Source organism: Rhyacophila brunnea, unplaced genomic scaffold (genome assembly GCF_057557595.1).
Source record: "Rhyacophila brunnea isolate RB1 unplaced genomic scaffold, BYU_Rbru_1.0 scaffold_11, whole genome shotgun sequence".
Classification (NCBI taxonomy): Eukaryota; Metazoa; Arthropoda; class Insecta; order Trichoptera; family Rhyacophilidae; genus Rhyacophila; species Rhyacophila brunnea.
In genome coordinates, this window is record NW_028232763.1 from 22534017 (window position 1) to 22554317 (window position 20301).

The following is a 20301-nucleotide window of genomic DNA, read 5'->3' on the forward strand; positions in this document are numbered from 1 at the left end:
TCTGACTGGATACGGATTTTTTATGTATCAATATATTGTTACCTTGTCAAAAGACATCCCTAATATTTTTTAGATACAATAATGTATATCCACTTAAAATTATGTTTAAAAAGAAATTATTAATTAAACCATATTATTTTATATAATTATGTTTGTTTAGTTCCTATGTTAAATTTTGTTTATAATACTCGTATCATAAAGTTTCAATACTACTCACCGGTTTGTAAAATAAAATCAGTCGAAAATCCATTCCTTTCAAATTTCATCCGCTTTTATTGCGAAAATAAAAAGCTTACCAAACAAAAAGCTCTACAAAACGGAGCCAAATTTTATTCAAAATTTACCAATCGCATTACTTCTGCAGTCAACGAGAGCAAAACAAAACGGGCGTGGTCCACCGGTAATATTTGTAAAGTGTTGATCAGGGGTTTTGAAATTATAAAACTGTAATGGATGGTTAATATTGAGTTGAAAACTATTTAATTATGTAATAATTCTCCTGAGAATAATTTCAGGTTTCATAAACAGCCTTCTCTAAAGCAGATTTAAAGATTGACGGTTTTCGACTACAAAGCACTAATCAAATATACCAATACTCATATAGTAATGATTTAGACAAAGTCTTTTTCGCTTTCTATATTTTTTTGCAAAACACCCGTAATCGCCTAATTAAGAAGATATGTTAGGCTTTTTTTCTTGTTCAATATACATATTTCGTGAATACACCACATATGTCATTCTTTTTGACTTGTTGAGTCATATATAAGAAATATATATTGCTAATTTTTTTCTCGATAGCAAGCGAACACATTCTTACTCAAATACCAAATAATATGTCTAATATTTTTCTGTAGGTAAAGTTACTGATTGCATAATGAGGATATGTTTATATTTTTTAGTGTTAGATTTTATTTTGTCACCATATTTTCACAATCACGATGATACGTAAAAACATTTAAAAATTTAATTAGTTATAACTTGGTTATTTTTAATTTATTGTACTTATGTGTAGTGTTCAATGACTTCGGGCCTTCTCAGCGTTATTTCGAGAGTTTAAAAATTAGCAAATTATTTAAACTATCGCACAATAGTCGCATCTATAGTCAGCATATTCTACACGCGTGACATTGAAGTGCAATAATGCAGAGGCCAGCAGATTTCTCAACTACAAATTTCATCAATAATGACTCGCAATTTACCGAATATTTATGCATATAATTAGCAGGTCATAGTTGATTAGTTGCTCAGTCAAATACGTATTAGTATCAATCATAATCTCTGTCTGATAAGTAAGTTTCATGTAAGTTGCTCCTTGTCCCACGAGTTCGTACCTCGAGACATTATAACATAAGTATTGTAACTTGTAACTTGTAACAACTTGTAACTTGTGTCTTGTGACATACACTTGTACCGACTGTTTACGCTGCAAATAAAGCTCGCTCCTGCATCCATCGGAGCAACCACCACGAAATATTGATTTTTCATCTCTCCTCCTGACGACTCTCCATCAACACCTCTTGGTCATCACCAACCTTTGCGGTCTCGTCCTCCAACAATGAGATCCGCGAAATATGTACATGTATATATTGATATAATCAATCTAACGGAAGCGATTCTAAAGATAATATTACATTTTCTTTCACTTCCAATGCATTTTATTAAAAACCCCTGATGTAGACCTTAAAAACACACAAATTACCGCATCCACTATGTATGTAAATTAAGATAAAACATCCGAGCTATATGGAATTTGTGCGAGTTTAAGGGACCGTGTATAAACAAGAGTAAACCGCGAAAATAATAAGTTTTCCATTTTATTTATCGTATTGGTTTTTGGCCTACATTAAAATTTATAAAAAATACAATATATACAATAATTAAATACTACTCATATTATGTAATAGGTACTGTCATACAGAATTACTTTACATACATTATTACATTTTCTTCTTTTTCATAGTTATCATATAACTGTGAGTTTGAATTACGATCACAAGTGTCACTCAATATTACTGAAACAGCAATCTCCATATTATTCATCAATCAATCTTCAAACTGTTACATTGATATTTTGGAAAATACTGTACTTTTACACATAAGATATAATAATATCAGTATATAATAGGGATATCTTCTAGTAAAAATAACAAAGTTTAATGTATATTATTCTCTAAAGATCAAAACAAAAAAAATCTCCATTCATTTTATTTTTTATTAGGTTGAAGAATATTATTTTTTTATTCAATTATATTAGAAATGTGTTTTTGTCTGATTTAAGAAAAGGTGAAAATAATATTTTTGTACGTAGTGTGTAGCATACAAGTTATAAAATATGGTCATTGAATAACTCGCTTGCCTGCTATTAATCTCTCGTCGAAATTGGATGCGGTAGTCCAAATATTTGCGTTATGATATTAAACAAACCCCGTTTTTTACTATTTGATATTTTTACACTTTGCACTATAACTGAATACAAATAGTTTTTTTGTAAAATTCCTCTCTTGGCACATAATAATATAATGATATGGTTATGGGTAGTATTAATTTTTTGTATTATTTGTGAATTTCATTTGACGTTTTTCATTTTTTAAAGTAGGTAATACCTACATAATATCTTTAATTTTCAGTTTTTAATCAAGACAAGTATATATATTTATTTAATATAAACAATAAGTTGTTAAAATGCTTACATCGATGGAAGCATTTAAAATCCTAATCATCGTAAAAATAGTTAAATACAAGATAAAAATAACTTTTCAATGCTTTTTTATGCTCAATATGCTCAAACTTGTACTCGGTATGAAGTAAATATAGAATACTGAAATGTCATTTTGACATTCATATTGATTTCCATAGTAACGCACGTCTGTATTAATAATTTAGTTGCTAGGACCCAAGACCCCTAGCAACCAATAATAGTGGATTAAATTACGGATTTCTTCCGAAATAACTTGTCATACAAAACAAAATTAACTAAAAATGAATTCAATTCTACTTAAAAATGGCTAAAAGTATTAAAAAAATGCATTGTCGTCGTGTTCTGGTATAATCTAAAAGTTTAAAATGTCTAGCTAGTCGGAAAGTTAGTTAAAAATCTTCAATCGTCTAATACAAATCTTGGACAAACAAGAAAAAATCTGTACCGGACAAACAAGAATACGAACTAATAAAAACGTGATAAAATATAAATATATAAGATCTTACTCTTTCATAATTTATTACTTGACAACTATAAAATAAAAAAATAAATGCATTGAAATGCAAACGTAATACTATGGTAAGTAGCCATTATTCATGTTTACTTCAGAATATTATTATATTACCTAACAATAATACCAATATATAGAGATATAATTATTATTGTGCCATGGCATAGTAAGCCACAAGCTTATTTGGCTCTGTAGACTTAATAATGTCACGCGATGATTGGTTCTGACCGCACAATCACGTGACCGTCCGATGGTTGAAACGGTAGGTGCAAGTACACCTAGATCTCGAATATCCAATGAAATTCACATCAGCGTAATGGACGTTGCTATTTCAGAAATGTCACACTGCTTTGCTTTGTTATTATAAATGAAATTCATATATAGAAACATCGCAATATAAGTACTTTATTTAATTTACTAGCTTAGAATAATTGTTATGTAAATGAAATATTAAATATTACACTACTATAAAAAATGCTTTGGCGTCACTGATAGCTTTTTTTTATTTAAATAAAATCAATAAAGGTCTTAATTAAATCAAGTTTGATTAAGTATATATTTTATTATGTTAATACTAACAACTCGAGATACAAGATGAAAACCGATTTTAAATCCACTTAAATTATTGCTATCAAAGTATACATAATATATCTGATCATTTGTATATAATATTATGGAAGTTCAATGGATTTCGCAATTATACGAGGCTATTTTCTATACTACGATGTAGGTATATTTTATATAGCTAGTAATATTATTGGACACCCACGGTAGCCGCGCGGCTTAAGCGTTAGACTATAACACCGTGGGTACCAGGTTAGAATCCTGGGTCTAGCAAGTACACATATTGTTTTTCAATTTGTGTGTGAGTCAGGGTGTGGACCTAATAGGTTAAGCAAGTGGCTGACATCCATTTCTCGTAAAAAACAAAAATCTGTTAATACAAACCCTACTCTGTGGAGGCCCATATGATCCTATTAGGATCGGACATGGTCGAAAAAAAATATATTATTGGTGAATTTCAATTTTATTTGAAAGTAACCATTTGCCTAATTCATAAAATCTTCAGATTCTATGTAAATGAAATACTTATTGATATTGTATATTGTAGTCAGATGGAGGATTGAAATACATAAAAAATATGATTTTATTGTAATCTATTTTGATGGCAAATTTTATTTTTATTAAAACAAAATTAAATAAAAGTATTTTTAAAGGTATCAATAAAGAATATAAATATTATTTTTGATAGTTTTAAGCTAAATACCTGAATTTTACATAAATAATTTGAAAACACCTCAAAAATATATATGTTAGAAAAAATCTTGAAAAAAAAATGACGTCAGACAAGACTCAATCCTGTATCCATCAAATTCTTGCCATTATGTTTTACCAATTTACTCACCTACGTCTTATGCGTCAATTACATTGAGCTTCTTTACGAGCTGTTTGTTGGCAAATTTATAATCTGCCTGTAAAGTCGCCCAGTGTAATCATCGAACAAATGTTTGATGATTACACTGGGCGACTTTACAGGCAGATTATAAATTCGCCAACAAACAGCTCGTAAAGAAGATTAATGTAATTGACGCCTTAGGCACATAATTACGATGAAACTAGTAACTAATATTCATGCAAATGAAGCATTGTACAGACTTCGCTAATATTATCAACATATTATTTTAAAGATTTTTAATAAATTTGTTTTTGAGGTATTTACAAATTACATACTCGAATCTTGTAGATTATTCGTTGAATAAAAAGTTGTTTAATATCTGAATTATATAGAATAATTATTATTTGAATATCGATGAATGTTCTGTGATTAGAATTAAAAATATTTTTTTTACTTTTTCAACATTAAAAAAATAGTGATCAATATTTACTAGATATAAATATATGGTGGTTTAGTTGTACAGAATAATGGTTAATTTAAAATAGGTCTGTTTTTGAAAGCTCTTTAACTTGCGTTAATCTTTTCGCTACCAATGCCTGGCTGCTTCTGTGACTGTTACATTATGTCAACAACAAACATCACCTCAGACATAGAAAGGTAAATACTGCGCGTATCACAGCGTCAAGCCGTCCGCTAGTGGCGCGAACCACAAGATTGACAATGGCGAGGTGACCGCAGCCGGGCAAACGGAGTCGCGGCCTGGATGCATTTGCATTTGTGACTGCAATCTGAACGGCTTCCAACAATAGAGCTACTTTAGCTGTTTTAGCTGTATAGACTATAAATAGGCCTAATGCATAGTAGTAATTACTTATAAGCCAACTCATCAAAGATAAGAATTAACGACTAACGTATAATAATGTGGCTCCACTGGTAAAAAAAAGTTTAAATAAATCCTGAAAACCGACGTGAAATAATTATAAATAAAAATGTTATATAATATTATAGTTTTAAAAAAGCATTCATTGATACTGATTATCTACGCAAACACAAACCAAAAATAATCGTTAGCAATAATTAATCGTTAGACAATTTTGTAAAATTTATTAATTAAATGAACACAAAATGCCATTTTAATATAAAATAAAAATACTTAGTGCTAGAAATATGTTTTTCAAAATGCCGTTAAACGGTTTAAAGTATATAAATATTGTTAACTTTAAATTTATTTTTAAACTACGTAGTTTTATACTTTTAGGTACTATTGTACGTCAATTTAACTAAATTTTAATAATTTTGGCAACATGGTTAAGTATTTAAAAAATGGCAACAATTTTATCGCAGAAAGTGACACTACCATCTTAAGTATTTGTATAGAGTTCCTTTATTTATAATTACCTACTTAGATGAATTTCTTTCAATTTCAATCAAAACCAGGTGTGGTACGCGGTCATTTGAATAGTGGCTTCTATCAGGTTGTCACTATTTGTATTACACGGGTCTTAACTATAATAAAAAAATAAGTAAATATTAATATTATCAATGATATAATATTTATTTCAACTATAAACCAAACCCATGATATTTGTTAATCTTCCATCAGATTTATGATTGCATTATTTCTGTATTACTTCTATTTTTTTTTTAAATCGGATGAAATCCCAATCTATCCCGTATCAATTTTATTGTGTGAAGAAATTAAATCCACCGAGTATATTATTGAAGCATTATATGTAATATTCTCCTATTTACTTGTATTTAACTGAAAGTCTTTCTTCTATCCACGGCGGCCTCTGGATATACATTTAATTCGTTTTCTTATCTCTTGAGTTACAGTACCTAGTTTTAGTACATTATTATACAGCGATTCTGATACTGTTAGCTGAAAACCTTTAATGGAAAGGATCCGAGATATAGGTATAGTCTGAATAAAAACTTAAAATAGAGAGTAAGTATCAGTTCTGTGTATTGACAATTTGTAACTTAAAAGATTTTGTAATAAATAATAATAATAGTTTTTGTCATAAATTTTTCACTTACTGTACTACGACAATCATGCTGGTGTATTTTAAAAAAATAATATTTTATTAACTAATTTTTATTCCACAAATTATTCACAAGATTTAAGATTTAAGAACATTATTTTATTGAGATAATTTTAAAATACTTCTTCGAAATATATTGATTTAAAATACAAAAGTAGATTGCCACGAAGGAACGCAATTATAAAGAGTTTCGGACATTATTGTAAAAACTATTAGTTAATTTCGTCGCAATTAGATAGGACACTCAGCTCATTGCTCAGTGATTAGTGCACATGGGCACAAATCTCGGGTAGCGCAGGGTTGAATTCTGCTGGGTGTCGTTTTTTTTTTTAAATAGATTGTTCCTAGTGGTTATATGTTTCTCAGAATTTTTTTCAAAGTATGATGATCTTGTAAATAATAAATCATTTTCACAAATATATTTTCTATCGTCGATATGTACACATATAATGTGCTGGCACCTTTTTTTCTGTCATTATGAAAATATTGTGTATAATCAATAAATGGCATAGATAATAAATAATTTATATTAAAAAGCTTCTCTGTATCCATGGCTGAAGACGTAAAATCTGGAAAAATTATATATAATGCTGGAATGCCCCTGGTTGTACAGATATTGTATAGCAATATTATTTAAAGTCATATAGAGGCAATTCTGTCAGATTAGGGGACATCGCCGAGTCAATGTTCGACCTTCACGCTGAGATACATAGTTCAGCTCGCCGTGCAAAGGAGATTATTATTTGGTGTTTAAGTCAGTATGAGTAACCAAGCTAATATGGATATATCTTATTCAAATGAAATAACTGAGAAAATTCTTACAACCATATTTATTTTAGTTAGATTTATATGAAAAATCCATTGTCAAATAATTAAAATAAAAAACGATTTTAATTATTCATTAATTAAAATAAAACACAATAATTTGGTACTCATTCCACTTGTTTAGTAACAAAGTAGAATAATTAATGGAATAATAATGAAATAATATAATATATTACTACTAATTATTGATAGTTAACAGCATAAAAGAAATAAAATACTTTAATTTTTCAATTTAAATCGAGAACAGAAATTGCAATAGTAAATTCAATAAAACCTGCAACCAAAATACTAATATTCTTTAAATAGTTTTGATTTCCGAATTAAAGAGGTCAGAAATCTTGGTTAAACTGTATAGCCGCGTAAAAATTACCTAGGTACTTCCTTGTATATAATATTTGCAACGATTATCATTAAATAGTACTAAATGAATTCAAAACATATTGTGATTAGTATGTAAGTATTATGAGTGGTGCAGTCTTTTACTGAAGGTTGACTACCAAATCCGCAGTACACCTTCTTATTCTGGACCAATCGTGTTAGATCACCATCGCTATAGATATTAAGAGATTGCGTAGCCAAGAGAACATCTTTCTACCTCCACTTCTGTTATCATAATTTTTTCATGAAGTATGAGTAGGTATATTAATTATTATTGTATCATTATTATTAAATTTTTACATGACATTAGGTAAACTTAAAAAAATTGACATTAGGTTAACAAGTAAATGGAGGCAAATATCTGTCACCTCTTATTGAAACACCCAATGATTTATATAATGAAATAACCGTAGTTCTTCCGATGAGCTGTTGTTAGAGAAGAAATATAAATTAATCTTCATATTGTATCAGTATAAATCAGTTATACAAATATCTTCATCGTAAATTAAAATGGTAAATTATTATTTAATAAATAATTTCATAATATATAAATAATTAATATTGTATATATTCAGTAGTATTTATTTAAATAGGAAAGAAATACAAATAAATACCTAATCTTAGACAATTAACAAGAAGTATTTAATTCAAAGCATTAATATGAAACACCGATAAAATTTATTGAGCTACAAAATATTTCAATTTCTAGGAAGTAAAATACAAGATCATAATGGATATTATTAGAGGAGAGTGTGTGAGTTAGCAAAGTGTAGTTGGATACAAGTGAAAATTCTTGTGCTCCCAGCGAATAGTTTTCTAATTAAGTACGCAAGACTCATATGTAGGCACCATGTATTTGATATTGATGAAAGCGTCTTCTCCCCCATATCTCTCGAGAAGTTGGAGAGTTTCGTCAATCAGCCCCCCGACATTCTCCGATCGATCAACTCCCTCGCCCAAGTTTACTGTAACGTCAAACATACAAGTATTATTATTATAACTTGATCACTCACCAAACTATCGAATTAGTGTGAAACATTTGGGTTATAGTTATCATTTTAGTTATGTTTACTCTATTAGTACATTAATTAATAAAATAATATAAGTGTACTGGGAGACCAAATTAAGTGAATCGATTTCTACGTTAAATATGCAAGTGTAAATTCTTCATATTATCTGTTATTGATACCTTGTTTTAAAATAATCGTTAATTATATTATGAATATTGATGTAATTTATAATTGTCAATGTTTTATTTGTTTGTAAAATTATATTCGATAGCTATGAAAATAAAAACGACATTTTATACACTACTATAATGTTGGAAATAAAATGATCTTTTCAAACTAAAATGTTTCATAATATATAACTAGGTGTGTAGTAGTGTAAAAACTCCTTATAAGTATTTTGAAGTTAATTGGTACAAGTGGAATCAGTACGATAAAATTTTTCATTTTATTTAAATTAATACTACAATGCATTTTCACCATGAATCAAGAGTGAACACAATAAAAGCCATTATAGTTGTATTCACAGTATAAAGACTCAGGTAGACCTATTAAGTTGTTAACTACGATTGATCTAGAGTTTTACATAAGGTAAGTGACTGTTGGAGAGAGACAGGTCGATATATTATAATATATATGTATATAGGACAGCTGTGTAGTTATTCATGGACGTGAATGATCTATATCACTTGCGTAAGTACGAGTAATTGACATTTATACTTCTTAATAATTATCCATGCGTTATGCAATCTTATAAATTTTTGTGTATTGATACCATTTTTTGTGATATTTATTTATTATAATATTGTGATAATAGTCACTAGCTCAAATCCGAATAAAAATTATTGGTACATGTGATAAAAATACAATAAAATCATAAATGTGTCGCTAGATTTCAAAATTAGCCAAGTCCATAATAGATGAATAGGAGAAAAACAGCTTGCTGTTTTCTCAAATACACAGTCACAAGGGTGAAAGTTTATATTATTATTTCGAGTATAGAATATTTAAAATTAATAAATTCGACAATTTGATAATGCAGAAATGTTAAAAAGCAGTAGTTCTTCAGCAATTCACAAAAAAGGTCAAAAATACCTAAAGGTGGAATTGGCTGATTTTGAAATGTAGCGACACATCGTATTTATAAGTAGAATTTTATAGATTGTAGGGTTGACAAGCACTGCAATCAGCTTCAGTCGGTTGTTCTCAGTCCGCTTTTGCCTTCGGCTTTGACGGCCTTTCGTGCGATCTCCTCAAAGAATTCTTCTCTCGCCCGGCGGTGCACGTAATTAAATGCCTGTTTGCCCGGCACTCAATAATATTATATGGCAATGGGCGCGAGGATAAGGACAACAGGACGCAAAACAATTCCCCATCTTTCATAAAAACGTAATTTATAATAAGTTTACATTTTTTAAAGTTTATATGTAGATTATAGAACAAAGCATCGTTGCTGAGCTTTTAAAACCTTCCAAGTCTCAAAATTGAAATATTATATGAGAGACGAAAATTGCTTTATAAACTCAATAGTAAAGGTAGATTTTATCCAGTCTATGAATAATTTGATTATCTAAATGTCAAAAAATTAATGGCTCGACATCATCAAATATTTTGTAAAATACCCATTGAGATAAATCGAAGGTATTATAATATATTAAAATTAGACATGTCAAATTGGGAGAATACTATAATATTGGTTGTATAAAAAACATTAAAGGTATTACCTATCTGTGTAGTTGTAATAACAATGAGTAAATTTTTTTTTTAAATGTTACATCTGAGGTTTTAACAACTCGACAACGATATTATGTTGTTATTATATCTTTATTGGTTTTGTATTTTTTTGGTTTGATTACAAAATAAATTATTATTTACATAACATAATCCAGTATGTATATCTGGAGCATATTGTACCGGTACAAGTATGAGATAACATAAAATAAAATAATTAAGTGTAAGATTAACAGAATTAAAGGAGTTGGGAGGTAATTTATGAATTTCTGACATACGGTACCTAGTAAATAAGTATGAAGATAACTACCATACTATTTGCAATACCTAGAGACCGTTAAAAGTATAAGAGATGGTTAACATTTATTGATTCCAACAAAATGAGCATAAGAAATGTTTCAGTGACTAGCGAAGTGGTCTACATAGTTTATGGACATAAAAGTACGTGTGCCTTTGTGTGAATTTCTTATGTTTGTTAAATTAATGAATGGTTTACAGGTAGTACATACAGTCTAAACATTCGAATTGATTGCAATTTCACAAAAATATGCGCATAAATGGCCGTCGGAACGCACTTATTGAATCGGTTTTCCCCCACTCGTCTCGCTGATTTTAAGGGTCTTAGCGGTTTAAATGATATCCAGCGTCATAGAAATTATTTGTTTACATGACAGGATAAACTATGTTTTATTATATCTACCTATATAATACTATATTTGTATAAGTTATAATAAATCCAAATATAACCAACAATCAATCTATATTAAATCAATATCAAAAAATATAAAATCTACTTATTCGATGTTACCCATAAAATCATATTCATCGTATGCTATTGAAATGCATAGCAACCTTGCAAATGATGACGAACTGTTAAAGAATAGTGTTTCCTTTCAGATCCATGGGTGGAAGTGTGACGTCACAAGTTCTGAGAAGGGGGCGGGAGGTGGGTTTCGCAATAGCAAACTATGCAATATTTTCAATAGAAAAATATTGCACAAAAGCTCGCTTGAATTGTCGATGCTCTTACGATAGTACACGCTGAATAATCAAAGAAGGTCTATATTTATACGGCATATTATCAACCTACAGTCTAATCCGTTTAATATTTAGTATATTGCTCCAACAGTAGACTGCGTTCTAACGTTGATATTAGAAATTTATTTATAAGTACCTACTTAATATTACAAGAGAATTTATACACCGATAACTATTGTTTTGGAAGGAATTTTAAATAGTTGAAAAATTATATCAAAACTGCCCCATCAAGCGAAAAAAGAGTGTACATATTTAGTAAAATATTTATTATATAGCTGCCATTGGTATATATTTTATTATCCCACATAGATTTAAAAAATAGATAAAATACCAGCAGTATTTATTTTATGTTAATATTTATTATAAGAAAAAGTTTTTTTTAAATAACAAACAGTGTTTTTTATGTTGAATATTAAAATCTTAAAAAACCAATATAATTATTATAGTATGTGTATGAAAAACTACATAATATTGAGTGCATGGTTATTTTCCATAAATGATATTTTTTCTTTAGCGTATTTGGCGTTAAATTTTAAAGTTGTTAGTTTCAAAGTTGGTAAGGCTTTGGCCACATAGGCAGGTGCTTCGCCTGTCCTGAGCTAGATGATATGCTTGTCTACTAACACTACTGCTACATTGCAGGCTACGTGATTAGGTACAAATTCATTTGACATTTGGGAGCGCTCAAGTCAACAACGATATGTCACTCTCAAAACTAACCAGGAAGCTACTTTTCACAGAGAATTAAAGTTTAAAATTTTGAATGTCGCGAATTCGAACTTGTTGAGTGCATACTGTCAATTATTCATTCCATGCGTCATTATTCATAACCTCAAAATATATGGCGTTTGACGTTTGTCATACTGAAGAATCCGCCATCTTACGAAATCCATAGACAATGGCAAAATCACTAGGTGACACAATAAAAATAACCATCACGTTTGTTCGCCAGGAGACTCACGAAGTGACTCATAATCACGTAGCAAAACGCGAAGCGTGCAGTGTGGCCATTGCGATAGAATAGTGTGCGTTCGTTCACTAGGATATGTTACCTAGCACGTAGCCACCAAGCAAGTCACCTGCCTATGTGGCCGAAGCCTTAGTAATTTCCATTTTCACTTATTTTAAGCGTTTCTGGATTTTTATTTTTCTAACGTATAAACCTACCTAAATATATTCATAGAATATCAAATCTAGCTCAGTTTATTACTAAAATAGAATTAAGGTGGAGGTCGAATACAAAGTTGTATATTCATATATATTTTTTTAATTATTTTAATGACGATTCGCTTTTTATAATAGTTGACATTATTGAGTTTTTTCGATATTAAAATACTAAATAATACCTACAAACAATATTTTACTACTAAATTTTAATTTATACAGCGTCCGCATGCATAAAAAATCTCGTCATAATAATATTTGCGTATTTCTAAAATAATAGCTAAGTAATAAAATATTATGTATTACAAAAAAACTTGGCATAATTTAAAAATCTTTATTCAATTATTGTGATATTACGACGGAAACGTAATAAAAAAAATATTAAATAATCTTTCCGGTATGATGCATTCAATTTGTAAAATTATTTATTACAAGGAAATACAATGACATGCCCTAATTAGAATTTCGAAATTTTATGGATGATCGTCATGCTTACGAAACGATCTTGCAAACAATTCAAATTAAATTTTAATTATTATTTCCCCTAATGAAGACGGCATTACAATAATGACTCGCGGATCAACAACGACCTGTGCTCGGATGGCGGGGGCGGGGGTGGCGGTGGTGGTTAATTTGCAAATCACGCCTCTCAGGTGTGAAAGTACGTCGTTTATAATATCGCACAGAATATCCAGTGTAAAGCTCTGTAAAATAATTTGTTCATTTATATAACATTTAATATACATAGAAAATTGAAAAAATTTAAATATTATCAATAAAATAGATATTATTTGCCATTTAAAATTTACGCTCTTAATATTTAAGGCTATACTTCAGCTGGAGCACGGTCTAAAATGATCATGAATACGCGACGCAAAGATTGTTCAAACGACGCGTGCAGAACAAAACATAATTTGTCATAAAAATTCAACATGCGTCCGTTTAATGTTATGCGTATTATTCTATTAGTAATAATAATAATATATTCATTGGCATGTTTTCTTTTTCAAATAAATGGGTAACTTTTTTAGTCATCTTTACACGATTTAAGAATTTATTCCAAATTGGATTTACCCACTGAGCGCTGAGTGGTAAAATTCCAAAGTAGGTACCTACGAATTGTTGGCATTGAGTAAAGGCACCTTTTATGCAATTCATACAAAACGTGGTATTGTGGAAATTCATCCTTCAATATAATAGATAACAGTTTTTAATGAGCTATACAATTAATTGGCATTTCCTATTAAGCACACATAATAATATATTAAACAACGTTTACACATAACTATGATATTTTATAACTAGAGGCACTATTTTTTTATATCAACACACTATGTTATTATATGTAATCAAATTTAATGTAGATAGGTTACTGTCTGTAGATATATTAAACAGTACATAAATACAATGCTGATGAGAATCTAGCACAAGCCCTAGAATATGAATAATATGACACATTCCATGCAGGAAAATAAATCGCGTGAAATCTGACGGAAGAACCTTGAAACCGGAACTGCGACTTTGGCTTAAATGACAATAATGTACCTACTCATATATACATACAAATAATACGATTGTCGATGCTTATCCACACTATTAGCTATCCACAATATTTTTGTAATGTTCGCCATTTATGATCATATCATAATTAAGTACAGGAAAAAAATGTGGAGCATTTACAATCTCTCTCAGCAAAATTTTAATTTATATTTTTAGTAGAAATCTATGAAATATAAGAGAATCTATAATATTTTTAATTTTTGAAGATAAATTACTAAAAATAAATCAAAACAACTAACATTATTTTGAAAACACATTGAACGATTTATGTCACTATAACGATGCAATAAAGTATGTTTTTTTAATAATAAGTCTTCTTTTAACGTTTATACAAATCAACAATATTATGTTTGTACAAGTATATTTAATTCCAAATTTTTAATTATAATATGTTATACATAAAATAGACCGGAACGATTCAATGTCACATAATATATCATTTGAAAAAACAAATCAATATTGAGACGACGATAAGCATTGTATTACCACGAAGTATGATATCATAATAGGGCCTGCCTATTTACATCTTAAGACTGTTTGAAACGTAATTATTATTTGAGGAGCTTTGATATAGTGAGGCTTCAATCCATATAGGTATAATAATATACAACAGCCAGTGGCAGCGTAGGCTTATCGTAATAACATCCAAATTTTGACGCGTTAAGAACGAACCGGAATACAATCTTTGTATCCAGGTATGACAGCATTTATTTATTTTCATTCATTTTTAAATTAGATTTACCTTTGAATTACTTTTTTTTTTAAGTAAATTTAATGATTTTAATTATTAAATTCTAGATTAACCAATTGGCGTTTAGCTTTTTTCAAATATTATAACTAAATTAGGATTATAGCATAATATCACTTTAATTTTTAAAAAAATATTTTGTTTAATGATGAAATGATCTTTTCCTAATAACTATTATTTAAAGCCAATATAACAATATCAATATTAGTTATATAAGCAGTTTACTTATAAAATAATATTTAGGATGTCATAAAATATGATAAAATGTCAGAAAATTGCGTAACTGTCATTGAAAGAGTGTTAATAATGAACAGACTTTTTCAAAAACCTTTCTCAAAACTTATATATTTTATATAAACATTCGATAAACACGTTGCAAATTATTTTTATTTGATTCATCGTAAACTCTTACGATTAAAAATTATTATATGACACGTGCTTCACACACACTGTGAGCTTTATTTTATAAGTATAACCAAATTTATGCATTTACATTGGAGCGCTTCTATAATATTATTATCGCATTTTTGTTGTAAACTGATAAACACATACAAAACACTAAATTTTCTTGTTGACTGCTCGGAAAATCTGGTGCATGACTAAAAGCATGGAAAACGTGTTGGGCTCATTTAAACGGTGCATGCTGCAAAGCTTCTTCAGATCCTTAAATGACACACTGTTAAGAAGGAGACGCACATTTATACAATTATTACGAATTGTTCGCCATGTACAGGGGCCCACACAACGTACATTCTATGAAACTGGGCCGCCTTAGATGGTTGGGCCATTTACACTGAATTAACGAATCACACATGACAAAAAAACTGACATTTAAGAAAGCAAACGAAGACGTGGTCGACCTAGTACTAGATAGGGATAGTATTGAGTTAAATTAAATGACCTTTTGCATCATAAACTTAAGAGATGCGGTCTTGAACGAACTTACATGGAGGCATTTGCTGGATTTGTCCAATACCAACAATGGGTTGTAGCGCCAAGTAACAGTAAGTAAGTAAAAATAGTAAAATATATACAAAAAGGAAAATCATAATATTATATAATAATGTTATACAACACATACGCATTTATCTTTTCTAAGAATCTTTGAATAAAGATTATTATAACGACCTTCTAATATTAAGGAGTATTGACAGTTCAGTAAACAACATCATTGTATTCTCGATTCTCGGGAAAATATGTGCCAGATAATAAGGTGAGAAAATAATATGGTGATAATTATGTGGTGTAATAAGTATGTATAAACAAATAAACAACACGCCTGCCAATGTCACTGAGGTATCGTCGCCCACCCCGGCGCTTATAGTGGTAGCGACGCCCCCCGTATCAAAGGTGAAAATAATGGATAACATGTCGCGGCCCGTCAAACCGACGCGCCGACGCTAACGAGTTTTGACACGACGCGCATTATTTATGATCGAAATTCGAGATTTCCCGATACAACACACACCCGCCCATATTAAGGGATGAACACCGTAACTAATGCCAGAAAAAAATACCCCTACGAGTTTTCGGAAATCTTTGTAGCCACTAGTAACAGCGTAGGTAGATAGGCAGATACCGAATAGAAATTGTTATCTAATTTTGTTAAATAATATTATATTTTTTGTGATACTATTCTTCTTAAAATAACTTCTTTTTTTTCGACCATGTCCGAACCTAATTGGATCGTATATCGACAGATTTTGTTTTTTCGAGAAATAGATGTCAGCCACTTGCTCAACCTATTAGGTCCATAGTCTGACTCATACACAAATTGAAAAACAATATGTGTACTTGCCAGACCCAGGATTCGAACTTGGGACCTACGACACTATAGGCCAACGTTTAAGCAACGCGGCCATAAAAATATCTTACCATCATATTATAACAGGTGCTATCAATATATTTTATTAACTAAAACTATCTTAAACATTTTATAATATTATAATAATTGAACTTAACTTTATATTTAAATGCAGGAAACGTATTATGAACAACCAACACAGCTACGGAACAGCACCTTACTTTACGAAAAAATCGAAAAATTCTTTAAGAAAAACAATCTTTATATTTTCCTCTTTTTAATAAATACCCTAAATCAAGTTTTCCGCTGACACTCTTTATTCTCAATAATATGTACAAATTGCAGTTATTGCAACTAGCTTATCTTTGCGTAAAGTCTTCATTGCAACTGATACTGGGAATTATTTCAACAACTGCTAATGTTGGTTGTTCAGGTGGTTTTGAACGACAAGCTGTGCCATGTGGTACCATGTCGGCCGATCATAATATTGAGTATTCTGCTTACGTGTAATGTTAAACCATTATTTATGCAATATAATAAACGTTTAATTATTATTAAATATACATAAATTTTAATGTTGATTACTGAAAAGTACTTTTATTGCTAAATTAAAACCTACGTATATTTTCTAAAATAAGAAGGTTCACGTAATGGATTGAATTAAATACTTACATTATATTATGTATATATTATATAATCAAATATTTTTCTTTCTACGTATTTTTCAGAACCCTTTCGGAATTTTTCTCCCTATGTCACATAGCGTCAACACTATCACCGAAATATAACGAGGCTCGTGCGTCGCTACTACCTCACTCGATCATTCTATGACTGCCCAAAATATACATAATATAATATTTACGCGTCAGGACTACGTTGCCAGAGAATCTGTCTCATTATTTTTCAAGATGTACGCTTTTTAAAAGAAAAAAATTAGCTTTAAATTTTTGCATAACGACAAGTCTTGAGTCGTATTTAACTGCTGATATAATTTGTAATATCAGTTTAATGCTACATAAAAAAATTATATGAGAAAAAATAACCGAAATAAGACATTAAAAATGTAAAAATAAAATATTTATAATCTAATCGAAATCTTTGCTTTGAAAATTACTAATAAGTTCAATCAATACATTAAATAATAATAATAAATTGGTAACGATTAAAATAGTTATATTTAAAGAAGTAACAACGATAAACCATATCAAAGATTGAGGCTTCTTTCGGTGCTCATTTTATTAGTGTTGACAAAATATGATATAAGTAGTTAAACTACTCTAAATATTATATCACATGACACAGTGTTGAAAAAATATCAGTGGCGTGTGATCCATAGATGCTGTAGATGAAGAGCATCCCCAAAAATAACCGAGACATACTTAAAAGATAAATATTATTAATTATGTGTATATAATATCGTGCAATCTCAACTTACTCTAAAGGTTATAAAAAAAATATTATATCATAGCTACCACGCGACAACACCACAAATCATACTACATACTTCATTGGCGTCCACCAACAATCAGTGCAAAAAACCCACGTAGATAGTATGTAAGTAAATAGTCATATATACATATTGTATTTTTTTCAAAAGCATCCCTACAAGCAAAATTTACCGCAAGCCACAAATAGCGATGCAAAAAACATGCATTACTAAAAAAAATATATCGTGAAATTTTGGAGTTGGAAAGTGTACAATTAGTGGTGACACTAATTACACATTAGTGATTTTTAATTGAGATAATTGTGCCTTAACATCTTTTCAACTTCATTTATTTGCTCCTGTGGTACGTAACTTATGCTTCACACAGGCATATAAAATAATATTCTATTTTTAGAGATAAAAATGAAATATGTTTTACTTACGATTTTTTTCCTTGAAAAGGTTGAATACTGGCAAAATTTGTCTGTAGTATGGAACCAACGCTTCGCCTACTCTGTCGCAACTTATTACAAGATTTTGAATCGCTTTCAAAACGTTGCATATCACTTCTTCCCGTTTTGTATTCAATGAATCTGCAGTAACACAAAGCATTGAACACTGTTTTACTATTATTTATATTGTGTTACCTATATTTAGTGTGTTTCATTATTACAAGTTTAGATACTTAAATTATTTACTAATAGTTTATCTTTTATAGACATAATATCCACAATAAAATATCACATCTATAAGATGATATTTGTAATATATTATATATTTTTAGTTATAGTTTCATGGTCATTTTTTGATACTCGTACATTAACATTTTTTTTCACTTACTTTTGATTGGTATTATTAGTTGAGGAATCACTGGAAACACCTTAATTCCACCATGTCGCACCATATCTTTTATGCCTTCTTGAGCGAAGAAATTATAAGGAAACTCTGTTTCTACTAAACCATCGAAGAACATGGGTAGATAATGATGGAAGTCAAGTTTTTCAATTGGAACCTAAAATTAAATTAATTGCATTATCCAAAAACAGATTATAGTAAATTATATATATATATATATATATTTAGTGATTACAGAAATTATGAATTTGTTGAATTATTCCTAACCTAATATATTTTTCATAGAAAAATTAACCCGTATCTCATTGGGTTAGGTTGACAAAAAATTCTGATGTTTTATTGCTAATAATATTGATAAAAAATTAAACACCTTCCAGCAAATGTGTTTTCCAAACGTATCAAAATCGATGGCAATTGGAAACTCTCCCCTCAAATAGGCTTTCTTGAAGTGTGAATCCTTGACAGGTTTGGGTTCAAAAATTCCACATGTGGGTGGCGGTTGGACTCGCACATTTCTCTGCAATGATTGCACTGTAAACGCTGGTACAACTCTTGGTACAACAGGATTCTTGTACGCTGGAGTATTGGGTAAAGGTTTCCTCAAAGATATTCTAAACTCCTTGCCGCTGATGCATTCGGTTGGTTTTCGGACCATTTTTTGAATTTTTGTTGCCTGAATTGTAAAGCAATGCAGTAAATTATTATTTTAATATCAAAATATAATAGTCTACAGCTAGAATATTTATAGATTTATGAGGAACAGAAAAATTGTAAATTGTTTTTATGACAGATTACAGCAATCACTATTGATAAAACAATGGTTTAAAACTGATAAAATACACCAATTTATTCATCAGTTTGAGTCGTTATTCATACAAGTTGTGTCAATGTTTAGTTACGGGTATTATATACCGCAACAAATTTTTGTTAACCATCTAAATTAATTTCCATTTTTGTTTGCAAAAAAATAACTAATATGGTTTTGTATGAATAGGTAGTCAAATTCCTAAACTCTACAAACTATATAAAAACTTTAATCACAACACATTATGTTTCAATTGTCGAAAACTTACAAATTAGATGTTATTTTGCTGCGTAGAAAATAGTCTTTGAAT

The 20301-nt window shown here is 29.5% G+C and overlaps 2 protein-coding genes across 6 annotated transcripts in view; one reads left to right on the forward strand and one right to left on the reverse strand.

The window, feature by feature from the left end:
* The window catches only part of bru3 (CUGBP Elav-like family member bruno 3), a 1071991-nt gene that overhangs the window by 212203 nt on the left and 839487 nt on the right, over positions 1–20301 (forward strand). The window lies entirely within an intron of this gene.
* On the reverse strand, positions 8421–19853 carry LOC147078488 (parkin coregulated gene protein homolog). The gene is made up of 4 exons (XM_085957244.1): positions 19557–19853; positions 19172–19343; positions 18775–18924; positions 8421–8818 (listed from the first exon to the last, which is right to left on the reverse strand). Exons 1-4 carry the CDS (start codon positions 19839–19841, stop codon positions 8670–8672), a joined length of 756 nt encoding a protein of 251 aa, XP_085813370.1. The 5' UTR covers positions 19842–19853; the 3' UTR covers positions 8421–8669.

What these genes read in the sequence shown, in the direction of transcription:
- LOC147078488 (XM_085957244.1), bottom strand. Translation starts at nt 19,841, where the DNA reads ATGGTCCGAAAACCAACCGAATGCATCAGCGGCAAGGAGTTTAGAATA. An exon ending in ACTAATAATACCAATCAAAA is followed by an intron (nt 18,925 to 19,171) that starts GTAAGTGAAAAA and finishes GTGTTACTGCAG; the next exon opens with ATTCATTGAATACAAAACGG. An exon ending in CCTTTTCAAGGAAAAAAATC is followed by an intron (nt 8,819 to 18,774) that starts GTAAGTAAAACA and finishes TTGACGTTACAG; the next exon opens with TAAACTTGGGCGAGGGAGTT.